Source organism: Penicillium expansum (assembly GCF_000769745.1).
Source record: "Penicillium expansum strain MD-8 chromosome Unknown contig133, whole genome shotgun sequence".
In the NCBI taxonomy this organism is placed as follows: Eukaryota; Fungi; Ascomycota; class Eurotiomycetes; order Eurotiales; family Aspergillaceae; genus Penicillium; species Penicillium expansum.
Genome location: NW_015971287.1, coordinates 180,116 through 206,531, shown reverse-complemented (window position 1 = coordinate 206,531; position 26,416 = coordinate 180,116). Strand labels below are relative to the sequence as shown.

General features: G+C 46.7%; 9 protein-coding genes across 9 annotated transcripts; 3 read left to right on the top strand and 6 right to left on the bottom strand.

The window, feature by feature from the left end:
* Positions 1 to 209: 209 nt before the first annotated feature.
* PEX2_041320 (Short-chain dehydrogenase/reductase SDR) lies at positions 210 to 1,205 on the bottom strand (the record flags this gene model as incomplete). The annotated part of the gene is made up of 3 exons (XM_016741407.1): positions 210 to 506; positions 580 to 856; positions 922 to 1,205. The coding sequence occupies 3 exons, from the start codon at positions 1,203 to 1,205 to the stop codon at positions 210 to 212; spliced, it is 858 nt and encodes a 285-aa protein (XP_016599578.1).
* Positions 1,206 to 2,681: 1,476 nt separating this feature from the next.
* On the bottom strand, positions 2,682 to 4,232 carry PEX2_041310 (Major facilitator superfamily domain, general substrate transporter; the record flags this gene model as incomplete). The annotated part of the gene is made up of 4 exons (XM_016741406.1): positions 2,682 to 2,698; positions 2,855 to 3,842; positions 3,894 to 3,991; positions 4,049 to 4,232. 4 exons carry the CDS (start codon positions 4,230 to 4,232, stop codon positions 2,682 to 2,684), a joined length of 1,287 nt encoding a protein of 428 aa, XP_016599577.1.
* Positions 4,233 to 5,477: 1,245 nt separating this feature from the next.
* PEX2_041300 (uncharacterized protein) lies at positions 5,478 to 6,523 on the bottom strand (the record flags this gene model as incomplete). The annotated part of the gene is made up of 3 exons (XM_016741405.1): positions 5,478 to 6,185; positions 6,243 to 6,369; positions 6,513 to 6,523. The coding sequence occupies 3 exons, from the start codon at positions 6,521 to 6,523 to the stop codon at positions 5,478 to 5,480; spliced, it is 846 nt and encodes a 281-aa protein (XP_016599576.1).
* A 748-nt stretch (positions 6,524 to 7,271) lies between these two features.
* PEX2_041290 (uncharacterized protein) lies at positions 7,272 to 7,661 on the bottom strand (the record flags this gene model as incomplete). The annotated part of the gene is made up of 1 exon (XM_016741404.1): positions 7,272 to 7,661. The coding sequence occupies one exon, from the start codon at positions 7,659 to 7,661 to the stop codon at positions 7,272 to 7,274; it is 390 nt and encodes a 129-aa protein (XP_016599575.1).
* Positions 7,662 to 8,117: 456 nt separating this feature from the next.
* PEX2_041280 (beta-glucosidase) lies at positions 8,118 to 10,569 on the bottom strand (the record flags this gene model as incomplete). The annotated part of the gene is made up of 4 exons (XM_016741403.1): positions 8,118 to 8,937; positions 8,999 to 9,153; positions 9,215 to 9,931; positions 9,991 to 10,569. The coding sequence occupies 4 exons, from the start codon at positions 10,567 to 10,569 to the stop codon at positions 8,118 to 8,120; spliced, it is 2,271 nt and encodes a 756-aa protein (XP_016599574.1).
* A 4,199-nt stretch (positions 10,570 to 14,768) lies between these two features.
* On the top strand, positions 14,769 to 16,441 carry PEX2_041270 (HET domain-containing protein; the record flags this gene model as incomplete). Its single annotated transcript, XM_016741402.1, has 2 exons — positions 14,769 to 14,824; positions 14,878 to 16,441. The coding sequence occupies 2 exons, from the start codon at positions 14,769 to 14,771 to the stop codon at positions 16,439 to 16,441; spliced, it is 1,620 nt and encodes a 539-aa protein (XP_016599573.1).
* A 2,317-nt stretch (positions 16,442 to 18,758) lies between these two features.
* PEX2_041260 (Aldolase-type TIM barrel) lies at positions 18,759 to 20,071 on the bottom strand (the record flags this gene model as incomplete). The annotated part of the gene is made up of 3 exons (XM_016741401.1): positions 18,759 to 18,809; positions 18,861 to 18,934; positions 19,000 to 20,071. The coding sequence occupies 3 exons, from the start codon at positions 20,069 to 20,071 to the stop codon at positions 18,759 to 18,761; spliced, it is 1,197 nt and encodes a 398-aa protein (XP_016599572.1).
* Positions 20,072 to 23,681: 3,610 nt separating this feature from the next.
* On the top strand, positions 23,682 to 24,184 carry PEX2_041250 (RNA recognition motif domain-containing protein; the record flags this gene model as incomplete). The annotated part of the gene is made up of 4 exons (XM_016741400.1): positions 23,682 to 23,701; positions 23,764 to 23,836; positions 23,907 to 24,013; positions 24,085 to 24,184. 4 exons carry the CDS (start codon positions 23,682 to 23,684, stop codon positions 24,182 to 24,184), a joined length of 300 nt encoding a protein of 99 aa, XP_016599571.1.
* Positions 24,185 to 25,131: 947 nt separating this feature from the next.
* Positions 25,132 to 26,310, top strand: PEX2_041240 (gelsolin/scinderin family protein; the record flags this gene model as incomplete). The annotated part of the gene is made up of 1 exon (XM_016741399.1): positions 25,132 to 26,310. The coding sequence occupies one exon, from the start codon at positions 25,132 to 25,134 to the stop codon at positions 26,308 to 26,310; it is 1,179 nt and encodes a 392-aa protein (XP_016599570.1).
* Positions 26,311 to 26,416: the final 106 nt, after the last annotated feature.

The window sequence follows — 26,416 nt, the reverse complement described above, 5'->3', positions numbered from 1 at the left end:
CCCCCCCCCAAGCCTCCTATTTGTCGATTCATACCATTTAACCAAGTTCTTTGAGTATACTTCAAGCTTGTATAATACGAAACTTTGGTTTACACAGCCAACTCTTCATTCTTGTCTATTGTAAGGAATATATTGTCCTAAACTCAATGCGGTAATGTAGCTACATGCGTATATATCGATGCTCGCATGGTGCCCATCCTTGGAGTATCTTAGACATAGTTGGTGCTCAGGGACACTTCCTCCTGCAAACTCAAATCGTTGCTCAATCTTTCGCATTTCTGCTTCATCCGCGCATACGCATCACCTCCCAGAACCAGTCTAGTGATCTTGCCTGCCAGGGGACCGGCCATCCCAGTACCCGTGACAGCCTCGAAGATGCGCTCAACTCCCTTCTCGGGATCACCAGGCTGCTTTCCGTGGACAGTGAGGAACTTGCGCATCACCACGCCCACGGGGTCATCATAGTGGGGAGAGACCGTTGTCGGGTCGGGACTTGCTTCAGCTAACTGTAACGCCAGTATATATTAGCATTGATGACTTGTATCAAAATTGCAAGGGAAAATAAATTCAAAAACTCACCGCGCCGACAAAGTTGGTGCGGAAATTGCCGGGCTCGACAATCAGCACGCGGATGTTATGAGGCGCGACCTCCTTAGCAAGCGCCTCGGATGCAGCCTCCAGCGCAGCCTTGGAAGCACTGTACAAAGAGCATGCTGGCAGGGGGTCCTGGGCGGCACCGCTGGAGATGTTGACAATAGTACCAGAGTGCTGGGCGCGCATGGCAGGGAGGACAGCCTGTAGGGTGTACAGGGGGCCGAAGAAGTTAGTGGTCATTTGTAGGGTTGCTTCTTTGTCCCTATAACCATGTCAGCGAGACCCAATCATCGGTATCTTCTGTATGCCCAGTTAGATGCTACTTACGTAATGTCCTCGCAGGCGGCCAGGATGGAGTAGCCAGCAACATTGATCAGATAATCAATACGACCAAGGGGGTGTATCTTGCTTGCAATGCTGGTCTGTGACTCTGTCATGTCCAGCTCAATTACTGTGCCACCTGCCTGCTCGATTTGCTCAACTGCAGTGGCGGCCTTGGTCTTACTGCGGACAGAGCCGATAACACGGTGCCCCGCACCCAGAACGTGAAGGCACATTCCAAGGCCAAAGCCATTAGAAGCACCCGTGATAAGCCAGATAGGAGATGACATATTGCGTAGAGTAGATTTTCAGTTGTGGAATGAAAGAATAATCTACCCAGACGTGATATTGAGTGATATTGAGGAAGGAGAGGAAGAAGAGGAATCGTTTGACTGTTGTTTGCTTCAAGGAAGTGAGGGCTCTGTTAGCCCCACTTTATTCAAATGTATACCCAACTGTTCTTTATACTCTCCATACTCCATGGTTAGTCCCTGTCATCGGGATGGTCTACATGTGGAGGATATGTTCTTATCCACGACCTGAACCCTGGAACATACGTAATGTACAGTACATATAGGTATCTAAACGGGGCTGAAAAGTGGAATCGGTTCCACTTTCTTTGTTTCTTTTTATTTTTACTTTTTATTCTGTTATTTTGCATTTTATAACTTAATTTTTAATATAATTGTAATTGTAATTGCAGTTGCAATTGCAATATAATTTTAACACACGGAGTAATTGTAATGTGATCGTAATGTATGTATATATTTTTATGCATTTTTATGCATTTAAAAAGGCAACTCAATATACATCCACTACCTAGGAACCCTGGTATATGACTAAACCAAATACTAGCAATTCTTCAAGGGCCCTTCTTTACCAGGCTAATACTATTTATGGAATATGCAGAAAGTCCATAAAATTACAGAAACTTGGCAGACTTCCACGGTATATGTTGTATATCTACATCGTAGAACAAACATTTCACCAACCCCATCACCCCTAAGTCAGTCAACGGTCACATTGCGTCCCCAACTCCTCAGCCCCTATTTAAAATCCAATGGCTACACAATACATTCAGGATCTCAACACAGATGTCCTGATTATAGGGACGGGATTGTCGGGTCTCGAACTTGCCGTCCAGCTAGTGCGCCAGTACGGACATCGGAACGTGGAACTGATTGAGAAGACCTACCATGTTGGGGGCACATGGCTAGCAAATTCGTAACCTGGTTGTGGTGTGGATGTAAGATATAAAAATATCTCTCTCCTCTATTCCCCCTTTATTTGCATAGTCCTGGAGGAAGCTGATCCGTGATTTGAGGTATGTATTGCTATTAGGTGTATGGCTTAGATATTATGTTAATACTGTGTCATTTTTCAAACAGGTTTTCAAGGTGCATGGCAAAGGCATCATGGGATTGATTGAAGTACAGCTTGCGGTGTAATAGGGCCAACAGATGATCATATTTGGATGAGGGCGGTCACAGGAACCTAACAAGCCTCATACAACAAACATAAATTAGTCTTCATGCGATTCATTACAAGTGAAGCTTGCGTTATCATTAGAATAATATATTTCTACGCACTTGGACGTTGGCGGATCGCTGATAGAAGTATAAAAATGTGACATGCATGGAGAGCAAATATCCATGTTTTTTAAACACTTTGATTTATTAAATCAAATGTTCCATAAAATAATAAATTGAACTTCGAAAGGATTATGCCCAGGGGGCATAGAAAGACAAAGTAGACTGGGAAGTATATCAATTTGTGAAGTAGCCTATGTAGCGATCCTAACTAGTTATCCGATCCTTTGTCCCACCAAAAAAAGCAGACGTTAATCATCAGCATAAATGTGCAACGACACTCGCCTATATACATTTCATATAATGCGCGACTATACATACTCCGCTTAACAAGCAACTAAGCCCCGTACACAAGATGATGAGCCCATATCCACTACCATATCCCGCCGCTGCAGAGCCCTTCCACGAGTCTACACCAAGTATAGCCTCGCTTAAAGGACCGCTCACAACATTTCCAATTCCGCGCCCAAAGGCAATGACACCGAAGATGATAGTTGCATCAGCAGATGGATCGACTCGTCGGACCTCATGCGTTATTCCCGACCACGTCGCTGAGTAACACCCTGCAAATAACCCGTATGCGATCGAAAAGACGAACAACGTGGGCAAACTTGTTGAAAATCCCCACAGGAAAAACACAGCAAGTGTACTACCGACAGTCGAGATGGTAATGCAGGTGATAGCATGGTATCGATCCGCTAGATGGCCCATAGTAACACTCCCAAAAACCGACGCCAGATTCAAAAGCGTGACCGTCAACGAGGAGAGAAAATCCGATGCACCGATGCTGCGCGCGTAGGTTGGTAGGTAAATTCCGGGCAAGAAGAACCCGAGGGCTTCTATAATGTTGCCGAGTTGGTAGAAGCAAAATATCCTGGTTGTAAGGAAGCGGAAGTTGAGGCGTTGGTAGTCGACTGTTTTTCTAACAGGGAGGCGGGGTCTGTGAAAGTATATGAACGGCGCAGCGAGAACGAATACCACCACGGAAATGACCCTAAGCGTAGTTTCGAATCCGAAACGGTTCAATAGCTTCTCTAGACCAATCGGGAAGATTATCCCAGATACCCCTGATCCTGCCCAGGTTATTCCGAACGCTAGTCCTCGTCTGTGGACAAACCACTCGTCCATGTACATGATTGAGGGACTGTATGCTATACAGCCACCAATTCCGAAGCCCACTCCTTGCGAGAGGACGAGGTGAGTGATATTCGTGGAAAATGAGCCCAATGCCAGGGAAAGACACATCATGATGAGTCCTATTGATGAAAACCAGCGTCCCCATTGAGGAAGGAGGATCATGGCAACAATGATCAATGGACAGCTCAAATAAGATATTCCCTATGCATGGTGTTAGTAATATAGTTTTATAAGCCAAGTTGGTGATCTCACTGTAGCACATGTTCCGATAACAGCTACCATTCCAGAATCCTGGAAGGCTTCATGGTCGTGGTAGTATTTCTGGAAGACTCCGAATGCAAAGGCAAATCCTGCCCATAGTTAGCCTCAAAATTACCATCCTTTTGTGGTCACGCGAGCAGACTTACCCCATATCAAAGCCTCGAGCATTGTACAAGCCGCCAGAAACATCCACGCGTGGAATCCTCCGTCGACTGGTGGTAGCTTCTGACCATCGTCGGTCGACGATTCATCGAATTTCTCGGGGCATAAGCGTATCTGAGCTTCGCTGCGAGATAGTGAGTCGCTGCAAGAAGGGCGTCTTCTCTCCATATTGATGATGTTGAATTCAAGGAGTCTGACTAGAGGGACATTAGAGACAAAAGCAAGTTCTAATGGTCAATGGGTCCATTTTAACTGCATCTATATTAAGCAATTAAGAAATCCTGGTCACATTGTTTCATCAAGGAGGCCTAGCGTTCGAAGGGATGGCAAGAACTCTTGGTAAGGATCAGCCGGGTGATGTATGGAATTTCCGTACGTAGACAATTAAGACCGGCATGCAACCTCAACGGCCGAGCGGCATATTATACACTTGTGTATCTATCTCAAACATAAATGGTAGCTCAAGAGTAACCATCTCGCTGATTTCGCAATTGGGCTGGGAATCTGTTGATTCCGATCTAACATATATATTAATTGATAAGGGGACCGTGACGAATGAATGTGTTGTGCTGGTGTGTGACATCGAGCCCCTACTTTGAAGCCTCAAGCAAAACAACGTTTCTAAAAGGCCGAAACTGACGTGCTTTGCGTGGGGAATAGAGAGCTCCCCCGGCCTGCGACGGAGGATTGTAGAATAAATAACGGCTAGGTACGGATGTTTGAAGGGATTGGAATGTAAAGTCTGATCATCGCCAAATGGGGACAAAGACGTCGGAGACTTGTGCCAATGTATGTCCTATGATATCACACATAAAGCTCCGAGCTGCAGATCATCAACCAGCCCCTTGTTCGGTATAACTCCGCGTAGTGCCACGTTAGACTGAGGGTGAGCTAGGAGGCTTGGACCTTATCATCAAGGGGCTATAAGAGTGCCAATCATATCGTGTTTGATGCGACATAGCACGCAAGATGGCGTAGATAGTAGCATGCCAATATATGATGCTTGTGAGCCCTTACTCTGGTCCGTAAAAAGTTTGTATCTCTCGAGTTAGCTGTGGTCACACTCCTAGGAGATCGTGATCCCGATTTGGGCGGAGCAGGATTCTGAATGACATGTGGTATCAAAGTAATGGACCTTAATACATATTTTGGAAAACTCTGAGTTCAATCTCCATGTGACAAAGGATCATGACTTACTGCGGAACACAGAAGGGCAGCTTGATTGTTTTTCACAAGCTTTCTGTGCATACGATTTTCACATACTACTTTCACCTACATTTGCTGGCGGACCAAAGGGCTAGTTCTAATATGCTCGGTACGTACTTGATGGAGACGATTCCGTGTATTCAACTCTAAAGATTTTGTATCAGAATATAAGCGGAAAATCGCTTCCTTGCCGCAAGTGATGCACCTTCAGTTGGCCAGCCAAATATTCTGATCTGTGCCATATCCAAACGGAATCCAAGAGTCATTAAAGTATCTCTGTAGCACGGTTTGCATGTAGTCCATATCATCAACACAGTATCCACCACCACTAGGACCGATATGCGAGCAATGCACATCGGGGCGGTACTGCACCATATGCTCATGAACCTCGCGACACAGCAACGTGTTACGACCCAGCTCATACGCCTTTCCAAATCGTACAGTCTTGGTCAAAAAGTCGTAACAACTTGCGGTGTCTTCATATTGCTGATTCGAACCCGTGCAATGCTTGTCATGTGTATCACAGATGGTGGTAGCCAGCAAATCAGCAACATAGGCGACAGCCTGGTCAGGTTCAGTCGCGTTTATTTTTGTTGCAACTCCTCCGACGAGGAAGTCCAGCAGATACTCAAACCAGCGGAATGTTGCGTCGTACTGTGCAATCTTGCCGTCGGTGTTGAACTCGATCCATGTGTCGATCGTCACTGGAATGAGGACACCGAAACTGGTTGCGTTGAAGGTGACGACCGTTGTAGCGGATGCGATATTGTCGTTGGCGGCAAATTGAGTTATGTTATATGCGATCGGGACACCGACGAGACTGACGTGGTCTGGGTCTGCGAATAGACCGAAGATGTATTCGCGGTTCAACTCGTCGCCGTCGAAGGTGCGGGTGATGTCGACGCGACCTTGCACCTATTCTTGTTTTAGATTATTGAGACCAGACTAGCACAAAAACCGGCATATACTGACATCCGATGCGAAAACAGTCGATGCATTGCCTTGCGTCTGTTTGAGATTCGCAGGGTAGAGAAATGAATCCCAAAAGCCCTTCTCAAGTTTCCAGAGCTGGTCAAATGTGAAGGTTGGTTTGGGATGCTCTGAGGAATCCTTAGATTCGACAAAAATCAAATAAACATGCAGATATAATCGCAAGCAAAAAGCTCCATTGACCCAATTGAAAATGCATGCTGATTGTCTTCGGGTAGCTTGGGATTATTTTGAGTTAGCTAGAACTCACATAGGAAGGTCATAGTCGTTGTATGCGAAAGACCTTGTTGTTATGAGGAAACCCACTAATGACATTCCATATGCGATGAGAAGAATGTCCAAAGTTCTGGTCATTGAGGTTACAGCGCCAAACATTGGCTGGCTATACATGTACTGATAGTATGTGATAGCGAGCTAAATCCGGTCAATGAATTCATCATCATCATCATCATCATCATCATCATCATACATGTATTGATATTTTTAAGCCTTCCCCAGTCGCTTTCAGTGAGAACACAAATCAAAATCACCATATCCCGGTATAATAAAATTGCTTTTAATTGATTCAAAGTCAAATTCAAATTCAAATTAGATTCAAGCTTTTCGGTGTCGTATATTTGTATTGGGCTGGTCGATGGCCCGGCCACTCTCAGCCTCCTTGCACATAGTTTAGGCGAACAACCTCTCATTCCGGGTAAAATAATACTGAAAATCCCCAAAAAGGATAGACCGAATTTTATTTAAGCACGCCGTGAGAGTTATTTAGCAATTACAAGAAACGAATGCAGGAGATACATGGTAATATGTTGAATCGAAGTAGGGAATCATTGTCTGACCTTTAGATATGTCGAGGTAATTTGAGAAGCATGACCCATGATATAACCAAGGTTGGTATTTACTTACGTTTTTACATGTTACTTATAGGCCAGTAGTCCAAGTAGGAAAAATAGAATCAAATCCACTATGGAAATATATTCTAAATTGCACGAAACCAAACTCCATTATCCAAAACTATAGCGAATCCAGCATATCCTGAAGCTGCCATGCAACAGACCTCTCACTCCGCAGATCCTTCATCAGAGTCCTACTCAGCTCAATCAAAGTCCTCTCAATAAAATCACAAAGTCGAGGGAAAGTAGTCTGGAAAAACCCAAGGCGTTTGCGAGTGACAAATGGATGATCCGGGAAATACACCGAGATATCCGACGCCAGCATTTTGATCTTGCACATGGATCTAGCAGTCATAGTAAGTCTCTGGCTCACTATGTGCTGATGGCCTGGGTGGTTAACTAGAATCTCAATTTCGCTCTCAAGGTCTGCTCGGAAGTTATAGATCTCTTGTGTGTAGATTGGTACGAGATTTTCGAGCCAGTAGGGCTTAGAACTGTCCCACCAAGCCATTGTTCTTGAAGATGGATGAGCGCGTCACTTTGATTTGAGAGATGTGTATTTAGATATATTGTTGCTGAAGATGGATTGAGAAGTGGACAAAATTAGAATTAAGGATGGTTTGCTAGTTCGGTATAGACGGGCGGGGGTTTGACCTGTGAGCTATTATATACATTTGAACAAATTCGTTAATGTTGCGTAATACTATGATCATTGGTAATGAAAGAAACTGCAGCGACAATGCCAATTCTTTTTGTTCTTTGTTATGTTGCCGGCTCTTGTCTTAAGTGAATCCGGGTCTTATGAATCAAGATACATGGATCTCAACAAAGAAGCAAGCTTGGGTCTAGTCAGTGTCAATACATTGTTTTATGTGTTTCGTTACCATATTTTCAGACCCAAAGTTTCTACTTGAGACAAGTTGTTTCCGAACACGACATATGTACAGATCAAAGGATAAAGGTAATACTAGTTAGTGACAGTAAACTTTCCATCCTCGCGAATATCCCGACTGGAGGCTCCAACATAGACACTGAAGGTACCACGAGGCACAACCCATTTCTGGGTCTGCACATCCCAATAACTCAAGTCACGCCGAGTGAGCTCGAAAGTAGCTGTCCCCGACTCTCCTGGTTGGAGATTTAGCTTCTGGAACCCTCGCAGTTGCTTGGGTGGGGTGCTTGGGGCGGAGTTTGGGAGACCAAGATAGAGCTGAGCAACCTCAGCGCCAGTTACCGCGCCAGTATTCTGGATGGTGACGGAGATGGTGCCGACCGAGTCGAAAATTTCCTCCGGCCCGCCTGGAATAATGCGTCCATTTGACGGTCCAGGTGGAGCAGAAATGCTAACCACAAGTCCAACGTAGTTAAAGGTCGTATACGACAAGCCATACCCAAACTCATAGCGCGGGGCAATGCCGTTCTTGTCGAAATGGCGGTAATCAACGAACAAGTCTTCGACGAAATTGTCGTCTAGCGCATTAGTCCAGCCGGCACCGTAGTCTGAAGACTGCTTGGCGATCGTGTAGGGGAGTTTGCCGCTTGGAGAGATGCTGCCATACAGCACGTCAATCAGGGCATTTCCGCTTTCCTGGCCCGGTAGCCCGGCCCATACAATTGCCTTTACTGAGGGCTGCGCTAGGATTGTCTCCAGAATAATGGGCCCCACGCTGTGCACGACTACGACCACATTATTGTTCACTGCTGCGACAGACTTGACGAGTTCGTTTCCGTTGTGCCAGGGATCGAGATTGTTTCTGTCGCCAACGTTGCCCTCCACTGTAATGTAACTGAACAAGGTGTTAGTGGTTGCCAATACATTATAGGTGCAGTTCTTCAAGGACAACTCACCCTTCGCCACTGTCTGCGTTAATGAACACCACGGCAGTCTCCGCCACTGCAGCAGCTGATGCAGCAGCTGTCGTGCTGTCGGTCGTACTCTGGATGATTTTCGTACCGTCCCTTTTGGCCTGAACTTGGATTGCATCAAGAGGACCAACAAGGTACTAGAGGGATGTTGTCAGTTTATCGGACTTGGGGTTGATTTACTAGTATTAACTTGCTTACAGGGAACTGCGATGTACCACTACCCCACCCCATAGCTAGCGTGCCATTGTTGCAGCCGTGATCCGCGCATGCATTGGGACCATTGGGGTTTACAATAGCATCCTGACCTATGATGGCCAGGCTCTTGGGCTGCCGGAGAGGCAGAACGTGTTCCTCATTCTTCAATAGGACAACAGAGTCACGGGCAACAGCGCGGACGACGGTCGCATGGTCTGCCGTAACGTCGACAGTGGCTTTACCACCATTCCAAGAGCTGAAAGACACCTCCGGGTAGCCTTTATCCTGATCGAGAAGATACCAACCTGCCAGGATACGCGTTGCCATGTCATCTAGACGCGCTTGAGACACAGAGCCATTAGCAACGGCCTGCACGAGATTTGATCCCCAGAATATGCTGCCAGGTGGTGTACTGAAGTCACTGCCAGGCATTGTCATGTCGAGTCCAGCTAAGGCGCTGTTAACGCCAGTGTGCTGCGCGTTCCAGTCTGACATAATGTAGCCGGGGAAACCTAGCTCCTCTTTCATCAGATCATTCAAGAGAGCGTCACTCTCGCAAGCCCAAGTCTCGTTCAGTTTGTTATAGGAGCACATGACAGATGCGACATTGGCTTTGACTGCGTTCATGAACGGCCATACATACAGCTCATGGGTCGCGCGGTCGCCGATGTTAGAACTCATTGTTTCACGGCTGTGCTCTTGCTCGTTCCCGAGCCAGTGCTTCATCGTGGTCAGAACAGACAAAAGGATCAATGAGTAGCGGAGAGCGTATAGCGTACCTTGGCGCAGGCCTGAACGCCCGAATCTTGCATACCCTGGATTGTCTCTTCCATGGCGACTCCACTGAGATACGGGTCGACCGTAAACCCTTCCCAGTTCCTACCACCATCGGGATTCTTTCCTAGGGGTCCAGCGACTGGTCCTAGCTGGACATGGACGCCCAGACCTTTAGCCTCCTTGCCCATTGCAGCGCCGCGCGCGTACAAGAGACTCCGATCCCACGTTGCTCCGGCGTTGATACCCGCGGGAAAGGCTGTGACAGGATTGGCAAAGCGAATTCCCAATGGTGAGTCCTGTAGACATAAGGAAGGATAACCAATTGAGCCGGCGGGATAGGTGTTACCCACGCAGGGTCCTCCTTCCCATCCGACGCCAGTGGCAATGCCGACTTTCTCGGTCTCATTTAGCTTCATAAGGGCTTTTTGGGCCTTTGAGTAGGCCGCGTCCCAACCAGCAGCTCCTGAGCCATAGGCATCAGCGGCAGCACTGAATGCCAAAGCAGAGAGAAGAAGGTTCTGCATAATACCCTTTGCCGTAGATGGTCGGTCAATGAATTCCCCTCTGGTCTGATGGCGCATTTGTAATATTTATAAACTCCCACATAGGATAATTGGGCTTAAATTCCCATGGCCTGAAATACTCCCCCTGGTCCCCAACGCCGGCCTAGGCGCAGATATGAAACCCATGACCAGAATGAAGGGGCTTCTCCCTAGCCAAGGAATCACGAGATTAGCTCCGCATGTGAAGCGACACATGAGGGATTGTACTGTGACACTGAAACATGCAGGTGAATAATAGGGTTAGTCTACCGATGGCCTCGGATCATCGGGGAACCTCCCTTTGATTGGGGAGTGAGACACGGAATGTGGAAATAACTGGGTGGCTATTGTGGAATATAGCCTAAACTTCTTGCTTCTTGACGACAGCTAGACTTGGCACATAATTTGGCAGCTTTAGGCCCTGCAGATCTGTGCTATCTGGGGAAATGTCCGTTGACACCCCGTCGCTGCAGGCTGCCGGGACGGGTCGCCCGTGTCCTCCGTACAGAGTACAGGCGGGACAGTAGCCCCTGAGACCCTTCACCATATTTTGGAGTAAGTTCACAATGGCTTATAATTGGAGCCAGGGGAGTATAATAGGGTTTGTATTAAGCTCGATGGGGATGAGAAGGGTAAAACAAGAGCCAAGAGCCAAGATGGAAGGGACCCCTTGATGCCTCTCTGCCTGAGGCTAAAAATAGACACCCCAGGTGTCCAATTTCAATTCTTACAATCTTTCGATTTGTACCAGATTGCAAACCTGATGATGCTTGTTGTCACAAACTGATATTCCCTAGGCTGATTGCATATAGGGTGGTCGTACCACAACAAATGCTTGACACTTGACTAAAGCGATTGCAAACGTCCAAAAAATTGAACAGAGCTCAATCCATTGCGTTGCAATTCTTCTTTTTGTTTTTATATTCAGTAAAGTATCAGATATCAAATACGCGGGGTCAAAAATAGTCGATGCTGTCAAAGTTTGGTTAAATATATTTCATGCTTCATCCGGCATGAACCTTCTTCTCAAGACCAATATAGACCGCGGGTGTTTTTATTTTCAATGGAAATACTATCCTCGCATTAGTTTCTGAATCTTGCTGGCTAGGTAGAGGATTAATGGTGATGGAAAGCAAATATTGAATTTCTGAGAGCTTTGGTGAATGTGGTAGGAGGGATTTCTTTTTCAAAAATTCCTAAATAGCAATTTCTACCGATTAAGTGTGGCACTACTCGTGGGGTAGTTGTTGAGATGAACCGTTTTGATGCAGGTAGATCCTATTACTTAGATCCTATTACTTAGGTACATAACCATGCTGCCTTTGCGATGATCGCTAAAGTGCAACATACGACTTATCACAGAGTGTAAAACTTAAAACTAACTATTTCATTGCATTCACCAGCAAGATATAAGAGACCCTAAAAACAGCCAGGGGTACATATTTCATCAGAAGTCCGCGAGAAATCCCCTTCCCAGTTGTTATATCTACATTAGAGCCCTATAGCAGCATAAATGATTTTATAGTTGCTTCCTTTCCCATAGACTGGAGTTGCAGAGTAAGGGCATGGATGGTTTGTCGGAAACGCATCCGCTGCTCGCTTTCTTCGGGTCGACCTCTTTCTGCCTCATCATGCTCCTCTTCACTATTCTGCCCTGTAGATCCCGCTACAACGACATGAAGGTAATATCGGGGCTCGTCGTACAAGTTGACGATGTACCGAACTTGAAAATCAAGGATGCACTGGATCCTATAAGCCCTGGAAAACACGGTATCTGGCCTAAGCACTTCCAAAGCAAGGGGAAGTCGCAATTGTAAATTTTCTCTGATGCTCATGATTTGGTGCCTGCACAATGAAGATACTGAGTTCTCCAGTACGTAAGTTTTTTTCCCTTGTTTTCTTGTCACTAGTCCCCGTGGTTATGATTAATTAGAATGACAGTGAGATTGAGTCTATCATTCATGCATTCATATGCAAAGCACTCGAGATTGTCTTCAAAATCGGATCCATGCGAGACAGTAAATAATCGCCTAAGTGGTCTCTCATTTCGATAGCTTTTGCCAATTGGGAGTGTACCTTGTTTAACCTCTTCTTCGGGGCCTACATCCAAGTCAGTGTAATCTTTCCTTTCCTTCCAAACATCTGAATACAGTTACTGACCATATCCAGAAGTGGGTTGCCAAAGATGAGGGGTGCGCACGGTGTCGTAACCATTGTAGAGAGGCTGGTGAAGGTGATTCAACTCAGTCACATGCTACCCTGTAGCTATCAGCGGCTCCTGGCCGGCTGCCCCAGCTACACAACATTGTCACCTTCTCCTCCCCTGAACTTCTAGCACAGCATCATTTTTCTGACCGAATTAGTGCTTCTGGTTACTTGATCTGCCAGGCTGTTACGCTGGGGATGGTCCATCAGGGAATGGTGTAGCAGCCCTCCATGGGTGTGTTTGATAAACGAAAGGACTTTTCCTTCTTTACATTAGTCTCACTCAGAAATGATGTGTTTTCACGAAACGTCGCTCATTGCAGTCACACTTATGATTTGTGATCAAATCCCGAGGAGAGAAAAGTTTGTTGAGTGATTACATTGCTGGTTCGGCCAAGTATTGCTAGGCTACTAGTTTGATAATTAGATATTCCCCTTCGACCTATATCTCAATGCTTTCTTCATGCGGTGAATTTATCCAACTCGGCATTTCATACTACTCCGCTCTTTACATGTCTCATTATCACCTAGCTTCTCACCCTACTACCCTCGTCACTCTATAACCACTCAAGCACTTCCACATTCCGACTCTATAACCCCCTTCTACACATAGTCTGATACATACGACCATAGGGTGTGGAAAACAGGGCTTCCCGTCCGCTCAGCCGTACTTAAGCCACACGCCGGTGAGTTAGTAGTTGGGTGGGTGACCACCAGCGAATCCTCACTGTTGTATGTTTTTGTCATTTCGCCTTGGTGTTTTTTCCCATCCTAAAGTCACTTTTCTGGCCTCACTATTGCGGTTTCCTGTCACCGAATTAAACCCTAGTCCGAGGTAGGCACTCACCGACTAATGGACTGAAGAACAATTTTCAGTCATTATTTTCCCGTTTATTATACTTTCCTCTCCAAGATAACCCCACCTTGCCAAAGCTTTCGGAACTCTTTCTAGAGCCTGATTTTCCCGCGTGGTTCTCAGCCCTGAGTGCTGTCGGGTACTCCCACCCAACAGACACTGAGCTAAATGTAGCCAAGACATCAGATTCCAGGAGAATTGATGAACCTCATGACATCGCTGGGGATTATCATTCCACGCATCGCTATCACCTTGTCGGGGAGTCTCGTAATCATTTGCAGGGTTTACAGCTATTTGATGCCTGAGGCATCCACTCAACAAGAAGTCCCTGGCAAGCGACCCCGGGGCCTTAGGGCCAGATTATGTAAGTTATAACTATGGATATAGCACATAGCTCTACCAATAGAAACCATGCAATCCCTACAGTTTCTCAGTGCTGAGCCCTAGAAAACACGTGAGACGGATTCCCCGCCTGAACGACCCCTCAGTCACAGATAAGACAGCAATGCTAGGGCATTCTCTGAACATAACATAACGTCCCTGATAATGGATGAGCATTGTGCTCTATGCATTTCGTCTGTATTCTGCTACTCCCACAATGAGCCTGGACCTTCTGAACAGGAACTCTATGACCTGTTCCATCAACCATGCTCCGCCTGTTCTGTCATCGACTCTCAGGCAGATTCCCTGTGTGACTTCTGCCAACATCTACGACTGAGACATCTGGTAAGATGCGTGGAACCCGAGACTCGGAGGAGGCTCTTATTTTCTTTGCGTAAGGGGCTAGTAGAAGGCCCTATCATGACTGAATGTGTGCTTTGTCGGTTGGTAAACCATATGATTGTGGTGGGGCTTAGCGCTGCACAATTATCTGAAGTGAGAGAGGCAAACTGCGATATCGTTCTCTACCCCGGACTACCTCAGGACTCGCAACCGGAGGGATCAAGTGTTTTCTCCGCGGAAATTTGGGCCCATTATTCTGAAAGGGGTGGGGAGGCAACGGTTTGGGTTGGCGATCTCCACATAGACGATATTAAAAGTGGTAAGGCATTCCATTCTTCTTAATACGCATAAGATCCTTACAAGAAAATCGAAGTTTCCACTGCTTCTCGCGTTGGAGAGATGATATTCTGGGTCTCTTTGATGAGCAGGATAAATGAATGCTATGAAACACACAATGAGTGCCAGCAGAAAGTCCGATGCAGTCTTCCTCCAGGCTTTCGGGTCATCGACGTGAGTAGACGATGCCTTGTTGAGAAAAGCAGTTGCCGCTTTGTTGCCTTAAGTTACGTGTGGGGCTTGAAACCTCAGTCATCCCTACTTGCAGCCACCCGTGCCACAGTCGATGGGATGAAGAAAGAGGGGGGTCTCCCTGCTTCAAAACTGCCCAAAACAATTGAGGACGCAATTGAAATTTGTGTTCGAATGGGCGAGAGGTATTTGTGGGCTGACAGGCTCTGCATTATTCAAGATGACGCAGATGATATGAAAAATCAAATAGAGGCTATGGGCGAAATATATTCCTCCGCGCAAATTGTACTCGTGGCTGCCTATGGCGATAGTATGGATTTTGGAATTCCAGGCATCGGCGACCCAAGAAAGGCAGTTCAACATAGTGAAGATGTCCTTGATTTGCGAATTACAAATGTGATTCGAGATGTTAAAGATGATCCGCTTGACGTGTGGGCGACTCGCGGATGGACATACCAAGAGGCTGTTCTTTCGAACAGGCGGCTCTACTTTACAAACACTCGAGCCTTTTTTGAGTGTGAACAATTGATCTGCCACGAGGATCAGTTCAACGTCGAACAGAGTCGGAATGAGCTCTTCTCGACCAGGCTGATTATTCCCGAGGATCGTTCCCGTTTTCAATCCTTTACGCGTCATCTTAGGCATTACACCTCCAGAAAGCTCACATATCGGTCTGACGCTCACAAAGCACTGTATGGTATCTCCATGTCGTTATACAAAGGAACTGGCGCCTTTATAAACGGACTACCGGTAGTAGACTTTGACCGCGCGTTGTTATGGTACCCTGAGACTGGTACAAACGTTATAGAGCGTCACCAAACTCAGGGAGAAATCTTACCGACGTGGTCATGGTCATCAGTTATGGGCCTGTTCGATCCAGTCCACTACCGAGCATCGGACTTCTATGGAACTCTAACCCCTTGGTATCACATAAATGGCCCTGTCCCATCTTCTGGTTCTATAGCAGCCTTAAATTCTCACCCTGACTCGGAACCGGATGATGATTGGCAGCTATACATGGCTATTGCAATTAAGGAAGGTTGCGTGGGAGATGTCTCCCTCGATTTCTCCTTGGCAACCGATAACTTCCCGACCGTGCGTGAGCTGTTCAATACCCGCTGGCAAGATTACCACTTATTCCGCAGGGAAGCCATACCGTTGACCATTAAGACGTCTGGATTACCACGTGGCATTTCCACGGAAGGAGTCATAGCAACAAGGTCCCACACTGCACTTCTCAGAGTGACTCCGAGACCTCTCTATTCCTTTGATATCATCAACTCAGAAGGAGACATAATCGGCGACTTCTGCGGAGATGCGGCAAAACTGAGAGAAGAAGCCCTCTCTCCGGGATATAACTCGTGTGCTGAGTTCGAATTTATCGCTCTCTCACTGTCCGGGATCAGACCTATATCAGAGGAGTCTATTCAGAAGAACTATGTTGATGTTGATGGAAACTCGTTGAATAAGGTACCCATCGTGAATGTGTTGATGATTGCCAATAATGGGGGTTTTGCACATCGTCGGGCGCTGGGTTGGATATATCTTATTGACTGGGCCAGGCTGCGGCGAGAGTGGAAAACCATCGTGCTTGAGTGATGTAAGTCGAGCATAGTAGGCGAGGTGTGTCCTCGAGGATACCCACTACGTCATCGGCAAGGGTATTATATTATGAGGAGCCGATCCATTGGTATTCTAGGATCAAAAGAGTCGAAAGTATCATAGCCCAATGAAATAGAAATGTGTAGAGCGCATACCCGTGTGCAATCGCTAGTAGTAAGTGAGCAGCCTTGGTGAGTTGGCCGTTTGAATTATATATAGCTCTAGCTATGACATCGACGTAAAATAGTCGGCCGCTTTAACGGGCTTATGATGTCTTTTTAGCTGGTCTTTTTATATATATATGAATGTGGTAAATAGCATACGTTGTGCAAGAGACCCTTCTATATATAATTGGGGGTTATTTCCCACTAAGCAGTTTTTCTGAAAAATCGGACTCCTTGGATACAACTTGTATGTCATGTCCCACTGGGGGTATATGGGATAAATACTCTTAGATTTCTTGTTCAGTACTTTATTTTTCCAGGTCAACGGCTGTTGTGAGGCCCGCCAGAAGCACCATCAGTGGTGCGGGGTATGTCCGAACAACTGATACTAAAGAGTTCATAGTGTAGTATTATCACGCGACTTCCCATATAAATGAGCTCTAGATTTCATCTCTTGAAATAAATAATTCAGAGAACTTCCAGAGCAAGACTTTGTCAAAGATTTAAAGAAATCCGATTTGGTAAGAATTTCCAGTGGCGCTCCAGGTTTGGGGATTAACCAAGTTGTATGGGAGGGGAATTTTGCTTGCCGAGTTATCCCGCTTGTTTACTCCAAATTTAAATAAATACTAGTAGGCCAGCTTTACTGCTAGAGTTAGTACATCAGACCTTTGCATTAGAGTGTGCTTCAGTACTAGACACACCCACGGTAACGTCCGACAGGTGGCTATTCGGCGGAGACCGATATCCTCAAACAGTCTGCCAAGGTGCCTTGGCAAGATATGGCGTATGTTTATTGGTCGAGACGCTGAAATCATCCCGTGCGGATGCTGACCACCATCAGCAGAAATGTTGAAGGCACCCATGAGCACAGGCGCCACGTGTTTGGGTGAGGGTTGATTTAATAATGTTGGAATACCCCTCCAAGATCAACCCTCCGTGTGCCGCATATACACACCCTCTTCAACTTAAAGGTCAACCTGCACCTTCCTGTATACCTTCAATCAAGTTTAACTTTATCAAGATACTCGGTACATGGCTGACTTCCTTCCTTTTTATTGATCTATATCTATAAGTATTTTCATAGACTGACTGCTTCCTCAGATACACACAACCCTCCTCATGGCTTGTTACGCGCGCTATCAAATGTTTTATAGCTGCGGCCATGGTTTCTACTACACGCAATGGGGGGAAACAACCTGCTTTCACTTAGTTGGTGGGTGCCAACAACATACTTGGCAACGCAACACTGGGAACTGCATGGCGTGTGATGAGGAAGGGTTCGAGACAGTGAGATAAGCTATTTATATAGCCAGGTTGGAATTTTCTGCTCCTGTGATAAGGCTGTCATGATATTTGATGGTAGTGTTGCTCTATGTATCTTGTAGGACACCAGAGAGCCCAAGACTATCATTCACAACCCCCTGACTAATACTAACTACATATAATTCAAATACTTGGATTTTAGGTACTGACAGGCCTTAGCTTTGAATATTTTAAGCAACTTATCCGCATCCCTTGAATCTGATGGCCGGGAATACATACAAAGCGAGTTGGCGTGTATTGATTTATTGCCCTATAGTTAGCAGGTATTAGGTTCAACCGAGGCTTTAATTTTGGAGCCCATCTTCAATACAGAGTGTAATGGCCAGCGCAGAGTGCAATGGCACCAGCAAGTATATTGACATGGGAATAGCTTACACAATGGTCTTTTGGCCGAGTGGAAGAGAGTGCGCCTAGGCATTACCTTTACACAAACCGGCTAAAATAACGTCACCATTGACTGAAACTAAGGCAAGGGGAAAAGAGAATGATGAAAGGGGAGAGTAAGAGGCGAGAAATAAGAAGTAGGACATAGGAGCTAGAAGGTAGAGGGTACACTCCATACAAACATTATATACCTTTTATATACGGGCTTGGGGGTTACAGGTTATAGAAATAGGCTGATTTCATACTCCTTGTAGTAGGTATCTAGTATGTACTATTTGGGAGCACTTTATGGTCCCGACTCGGCGTTTTGGACTCGAGTTCTTGCTTCAGTTGGAGAAGCGCCTGCATAGTTATACACAACTAGTCAGACTGCAACAGGTTAATTGAACTTTGATTGATTGATTGATATACTTTAGAGCTATTATTCTTTTAACCCTTTTTCAAATCGAATCCCCGTTGTAAATCTGCTGCTCTACAATTCTCGCATTAACCTGCAAAACTATCGTTAGCCCCAAGAACTTCTATGACCGAAGACAACTTACATAGCGCGTTCCCAGGTCTGCGATTCTCCGCACACCTAACACTCCCATGCAGGTCCTCGTCTCCTGTGCTAGAACTATTGGAAAGAAAAAGTCACCATCAGTAAACTACCTACAATAAGTGCGGAGATGAAGTACGTACTCTGAAGCGTCCTCTCAACCCCAGCTACACCACCGGCACCAAGACCCCAGAACGCTGGTCGCCCAATACCCACTGCTCTCGCGCCTAGGCACAGCGCTTTCACAACATCTGTCCCGCGTCGAATACCCCCATCAACCATAACTTCCAGCTTCTCCAGAGCCTCTGGGCAGTATTTGCGAATTTCGAGTAGGGTGTGAATAGCAGGCGGCGCAGTATCAAGGACGCGCCCCCCGTGGTTCGACAGGATAATGCCCTTTACTTGCGGAGCATATGTCGCAGCGAGCTCAGCATCCTCATAAGTCTGAATTCCTTTAATTATTATCGGCAGCGAGGTGTGTTTTGCGAGCCATTGCAGCGTAACCTCCCATTCCGCGTCAGAAGCCGGCCCAGAGATCGATGGGATAGCCACTCTAACGTCTGCGCTCGGTGGGGATGGCTCTCCTGGAGCCTCAGTTTGCACCTCGTCGTACTGTTGGAAACCTCTCGGCCCAAGCTCGTGCTTCCCTTGGACAGGCTCGTCAACGGTGAGGACAATACACTTAATCGCGGGTAGCTTATTGATCCTCGCCAGGACGGCCTCGCTCTCAGTGCGATCCGTCTGGACATAAAGCTGAAACCCAAAGACCTGATCAGGCGCGGCTCCTGCAATAATCTCCTCTGGAACCATCGATGCATTATTCGAGATGATATGCATGGCACCAAAGACTCCACACGCGGCTGAAATGGCAGCTTCACCTGTAGGGTGCGCTAGCCGGGCCATTGCCATGGGCGATACGAAAATGGGTAGGCCGACTCTCTGGCCGGTAATTGTCGTCGATAGGTCACATTCTTTCACATTGACTAGAACGCGTGGCCGGAGGAGGATTGAGCGGTAGACCTCTTGGTCCTGCCTTTTGGAGATCAGGTCTCCAGCGGCCGCGTAGTTGAAGGACCAAGCTTTTTTGCTTAAGTGTTTTATGGCAAGGGATTCAAACTCGTCGAGGCTTTGGATTGATTCCATTGAGAGTGCCTCTTTATTCTGGGACTTGGTGTCCTGGGTAGGGTGTTCATCTGCTTTGGATATTCTAGTCATTGTGAATGATAGTAATAGGTAGGGTATTGTCGTTCGCCACGCTTGTGAAAGAAACGCTACTTGGTTAATAATAATAAAATAAAACAGCGATGTGAGCGACAGGGCGATTCAAATATAGTTAGATGTAGGCGAGACCCGAACCGATGAGGAGTCCCGTCGGCTTTAGTCGGCAATCTAAAGCTTCCCGATTAGGAAATTTGTCCGGCGGCTATAGATGCCCCCCACGCGAACGCTGTTGCATAGGAAAATTAGGTTGCCGGTGTACCACGAGATGTTGCAAAGCTAAATACAAGTTCATCACAGATACAACTATGCGAACATGAAGCATATTCACTAAATGAGCGAGAAACATCAACCTCAAGAATGCAGCCACTAACTGCAATGTCTGCCGGGAAAGTGCAAAAGATCAAGCTAGGTTTGGTTCAGAAGCTACAGGTCTCCGCTTCGAAAATGCTGTGTTCGATGTGGACTTTCGCGTCCTGCAAGACGCAGTAGCCAAGGTAAGTACCCCCACGCCCCATACCCCCACACCACCATACCTATGCACTCAAGTACTCCTGCAACCCCCACATCTCACATATACTAAATCCTAGCCACATAGTATGGTGTTGTGGTCATGCGCAGCACTAGTCTGACCGACAAAACCCACCTTAAGTTCGCCCGTAAGTTCAGCGATGCTGATGACGTCACTCCGTATAACCGTGCTGGCCGCGCCGGAAATACGATGAGCTCTTCGATGTCAGCGATGTTCTCTTGACATCGATGGTAGCACTATGGACCAGAACAGCCCTCGGGGTCACACTGAAAAATTCAGGTTGCCTTTGCTTTCTTTTTGGTTCGCAGGTCTAATGCCCAACGCTATGTATGGAAATCTTATCTTCCGTGTCGATTCAAGTTTCAACCTGCATCGGGCAGGACCATCCCTCCTGCTTGTCCACGAGCTCCCGCCTAACGGCAGCAGCGGCGGACTCGCATTCGCCGATAGCAGGGTGACCTATGATGAGCTCAAAGAACGCACGAAGCAGTATTTGATTTACAACGACTTCATCGCTGGGCATTCCCCAGTGCACTAGAAGAAGCTCATCAGCCCAGATTTCTTCGCCGACACCGATCTCAACAACTAACCCTTTAGGCGGCACAGGCTTATTCAGTAGCACGAAAAATCAGGCTGGATGAACCTTTACATTGCCTCGCATGTGCACTATATCGAGGGATTGGAGGCCGACAAGTCACAGGAGCTCTTTGACAAGCTCTACAACCATACACGTCAGGAAAATTATATCATTCAGGTCGACTGGCATGGCTCCAGGACCTTTTAATTTGGGATAATACATGAACAATGTATGGGGCGGCGGCCCGCCCCTTCCTGTATTAACGCAGGCGGGATGCGAAACGTACTATAGTCCATGAGTCGGGTAGCCAGGCTTGGGGGTCGAATGGGCGCTGGAGTATTTTTCTGGGGCTGCCTTGACGGCCAAAATGAGTATACTGGCTGCTGCGGGTGGCTTTCATATTCAAAATTCGAACATTGATAGTTAGTCGAAGCGAAATATATGAAACGCTAGTCAATTTGAAAACATCACAACCAATACTTCGCTCTTCTGGTGTCTTTATCAAACCTTAATACGAAACACGCTAAGACATTTCTGAATTGGCTCAGTTTCAAGTATTAAATTGCACTGGACGGCAAGACAAGCACATTGCGCACATCGGCTCCGAAACGAAAATAGAGAAAGGTAAGAACAAGAAATGAAGAGAAAATTTCGAGGATCTGCGATTAACCCAACTCAGTTGTCATACCTATAGTGGACCAATACACTACCTGGGCTCTGGGAAACCTCGCCAAGGAGCTAGAGTTATCGCTCACGGAGCCTTGAGATACTCTTCACTTTCACTCAGAGATACGGGTAATACGTGCTCTGTATCGCTTCCAGCCATGCTGTAACCTGTAGGAAGGTCTGGCCAGCAAGGTCTACCATCAGCTCTATAGATATCCTCAATATGCTTGCGTTTTTTTTTTTTGAGCCTCGGGAAGTGGAATGGATTTTTTGTATTTTCGTGTTCTCAGAGGCGAAGTTCTAACAGGTTTTGGACCAGATCAGCTGGGGCGTAAATGAAGAGAATCCCAATTTTGATGGACAAAGACCACCCACTCCGGATGGCGCCTTTGATCTAGAATCACAGGGTAGGCTCATAATTATATCGGGTTCTAGGCATATTCCAAACTAAAAAGTCATAAATTAAGGAGACGGCCTTATGACCGGAACGATCTCACAGGGACTTGGACTCCTCCACACAATCGCTGTTCAGACCAAAAACCATTCTCAACTAGTATCGATCATGCAGTCAAAGCTCACCCTCCATCCAGGTTAGTTTCTCGGGGGAAATGTTTTAGGTGGCGCGGCACAGATCAAGCGACGCTTAGAAGCACCTTCTGATCAAGATTTGAAGGAGGAGCAACGGGTCCCACTGCCATTCCGTGGTGATCGAGTTCCCAAGACCCACCTGACGTCTATCCTCCACTGACATGGACACTTATATGGGGAGGAACTTACAACAATGTAACCGGACCGTGGCTTACTAGATTTATGGGTGAAAATGGCCTGCAGCATTAGGGATATGTCATATGCGACGGACGACTAAAGAGCGTTGGTGCAATTGAGATTCTGACCAGACAAATGAGGGAAGCGCGGGGGGAAGAGGATCCACGGTACCATGTTTACTAGGGGCAAGCAAAACTGAAACTAATAAATACGAACTGTCTTCGTCCTCAAAGCCTCAACATAAGAGTTACTCATATTAAGGATTGCTTTAGCCCGTGAGCATTTTGTATTCGCTCGAACAAGTCTATCCTGTAACGCAAGTTGGCTTGGCGGGCTGTTTGTAGCTAAACCCTGAATGTTGTAGCTGGGATAGAACTCTGTTTACTCTTAGGTGATCCTAGGTTTTATTGGGCTGTGTGGAAGACTACTCACTGTTGTATGTTTTGGTTTTGGTTCCTTTTTAGATATAGATTGACAGAGAGATATATATAGATAGATAGACGCTCTAGAATGGCAGGGTTATTTTTAACCATGCAGGTATCTTCAAATGGAAGTTGTATGCAGGATTGACTTGACGATATCCACTTCTGTACCTGTTCATATCCCACCTTGGTCTAGGTGGTGGCGTTATGGCTCCATTACTGCTCATCTACATGATCCATCTTCATGAGATCTAATCATGGTCATCTGTTGGTCAATGCAGCACCCAAGGCCATCGTTCTGTTGGGTTCCAGGTACTGTCAGGCAACCGTTTGTCGCTAGAGAAATTCTGCCGTTGCGTCAGAGAAGACTATATCCTTTATAGCCACCTATGTGGGGGGAATTTCATTGGCGAATAGTAATTTGAAAGAATGCTTGGAATTGGAATAATCTAGAAAAGGGTATTGAATGAATATGGTCTATGATGGTAGAGTTTGCTCTTTCGCCTCCGTTAAATACGTGCTCAATTTTAATGCGGGGCGAATAAATTTTGCCTCTCACCGCCACGAAGGGCCTATATCTCCTCAGATGCCCCGCATCTTTTAATTCTCTTCATCAACACCTCGTGACTCCCACTTTCTTTCAAAATGTCTAAGATCTACGTCGGGTATGTCAAAAACCATCTAATCTTGATGCTGAAGTGACACTTTATACTGACAATCTTACTAGAAACCTTTCATGGCACACCAGCGACGAGTCGCTGCGCGCGGCCTTCGGTGAGTTCGGCAACATTGTCGACTCTGTACGTGAAAATTCCCAAAATTCCCAATTTTCACTTCGAGCAATGACACTAATCTTTTCATCTCTAATAGATCGTCATGGTTGACCGTGAGACTGGTCGCTCCCGTGGATTCGGTTTCGTCACCTTCTCTTCCGCTGAGGAGGCCGAGGCCGCCATCAACGCTCTCAACGAGCAGGAGTATGTTTTCATCCCCTCCCCCTTACCGAATACCACAAAACACAAAACACAATTTTCTAACCCTACTCTAGCCTCGATGGTCGTCGCATCCGCGTCAACCTCGCCAACGCCCGCCCCAGCGGTGGTGGCTTCGGCGGTGGTAACGGTGGTGCCGGTGGTGGCCGCTGGTAAATGTTGATCAGTGACCCCGAAAAAGTGCGCGATGGTTATGCAGAACGAGAAAAAAACGTGATATATTGACGCTTAGCGTTGGTGACGGTGCTTTGTGTGCCCTGAGAAATCAGTCACAAGGCAGTTACTAGAGTTACTCAAGAAGTAGATAGTATTTTCCCTCGGTGTTTCATATACCTCAAGGACATTTGGAATCCATTTCAGAAGCCGATCGATTCGTGCACTGATTTACACCAATTTTTGGTTTTTCCTTTTTTTTTTTTTTTTTTCTGTAAATTTTTTTAAAGAGACTATTGTGCCCAACTTGATGCAAGGCTGCCATGAGGCTGGAGTTATGTTTGAACTATTGGCCGGAATGTAGTCTCAAGTACATGATATCATAAGTGGTGTCACATCAGCGTAGCAATTGTAAACCGAATATGGCGGAATACACAATCCTGCGTGTCCTCGCATAAATTTTTTCGGCTCCGCTCTGAAAATTTCAAAATGTCAATCAGCGCATGACATGTTGATATCGTTGGGTTCCTCGGAAGACTGTTCACCCAACTCAACCTTCCCTGCTTGATATGTGAGCTCTTCTTAATATCCAGCCTGTAGTCTGCACATCTTCGCGTAAAATAAGACTCAGATGAAGCCACATTATGGCGAAAAAAATCTCTAGACATGCCACAATCATCGTTCAAAGGCCCCTAGTGAGACCCCTTGCTTCTGAGCCTCTTCCCTTAAGTTTCAGCCTCATACAAACACAGACCAAGGCTCTGTTACGCTGCCTAAAAATAGTATCTTGAACATTGTCGACGTCATTGGCCAATTGCTCCCAAAAATGATGCCCCGCGGCTCAGCCACCTGGACCCACCGCCACATCGTGCTTGTTCACTTTATCAACAAAGAACAACCTCCGATCATACTCACCATATACACACATCACAATATACCAATCCACAAACATGGCACCCCACGAAGGCCTCGTTCACCCAAAAGAATACGACATCAAAGATAGCAACGTGGAGCTAATCGGCAGCGACCTCGACCACCGCGTGAAGTACAACTCAGCCCTCACCGAACCCGCCTGGCAGAACATCGGCCAAGCACCAGGCCTCACAATCTGGCGCATCGAGAACTTCCAAGTAATCCCCTGGCCGAAAGAAAAGACCGGCCAATTCTACGACGGCGATAGCTTCATCGTGCTACACACCTACAAAGTCGGCGACGACAAGCTCGGCCATGACATCTTCTTCTGGCTCGGTAGCAAAACAACTCAGGATGAAGCAGGTGTCGCGGCTTACAAGACAGTCGAGCTGGATGAGTTCCTAAACGGCGCTGCAGCACAACACCGCGAGGTCCAGCAACACCCCTCGGACGAGTTCCTCGCCCTGTTCCGGAACTACTCCATCCGGTCTGGCGGTGTGCGTTCCGGTTTCACGCATGTTGAGCCCGAGGATCGTGTGGAGGTGACTACGCTCCTGCGGGTCTTTAAACATCCTGGAATTGCGCGTCTCGACTCGCTGATCGTGCATGAGGTCGAGCCTACGTGGAAGAGTCTGGATGAGAATGATGTCTTTGTTTTGGATAAAGGGGATAAGATTTGGGTTTGGCAGGGGAAGAAGTGTAGCCCCATGGAGAAGGCTAAGGCGGCACAGGTGGTTAATGATATGACGCAGGCGAAGCATGTTGATGTTGAGGTTCTGTCACAGCTTGAGTCCAGGTCGAAGATTTTTGTTGACTTGTTGGGTGGGAAGGAGGCCGCTCCGTCTACATTGGAGGCGCCTAGACCTGGGCGATTTGCGAAAAAGGGTGCTGATGAAAGTACTCGGTCGCGCAAGCTTTTCAGACTCAGCGATGCGTCTGGAAACTTGTCCTTTGATATTGTTAAGGATGGGGGACGGGTTGATCGGTCTGACTTGGATGGGAATGATGTTTTCCTTTATGATACTGGGAACAGACTCTGGGTTTGGCAGGGATCTGGGGCTAGCGCCAGTGAAAAGGCGATGTGGCTCAAGGTTGCCCAATTCTATGTTCGGAAGATTCAGGAGAGCCAGGAATCTTCGGAGGCATATCTCACGCCGATTTCGAAGGTTGCCCAAGGTCATGAGAGCCCGGCATTCTTGAAGGCTTTGGAGGTTTAGACATGTACATATATCAATACTGTGACATATAAATGAAATAATTGATCATGATCTTATAATTTCATCCGTGCTTCATCTAGAGATACAATGTCTATTTTCATATGTT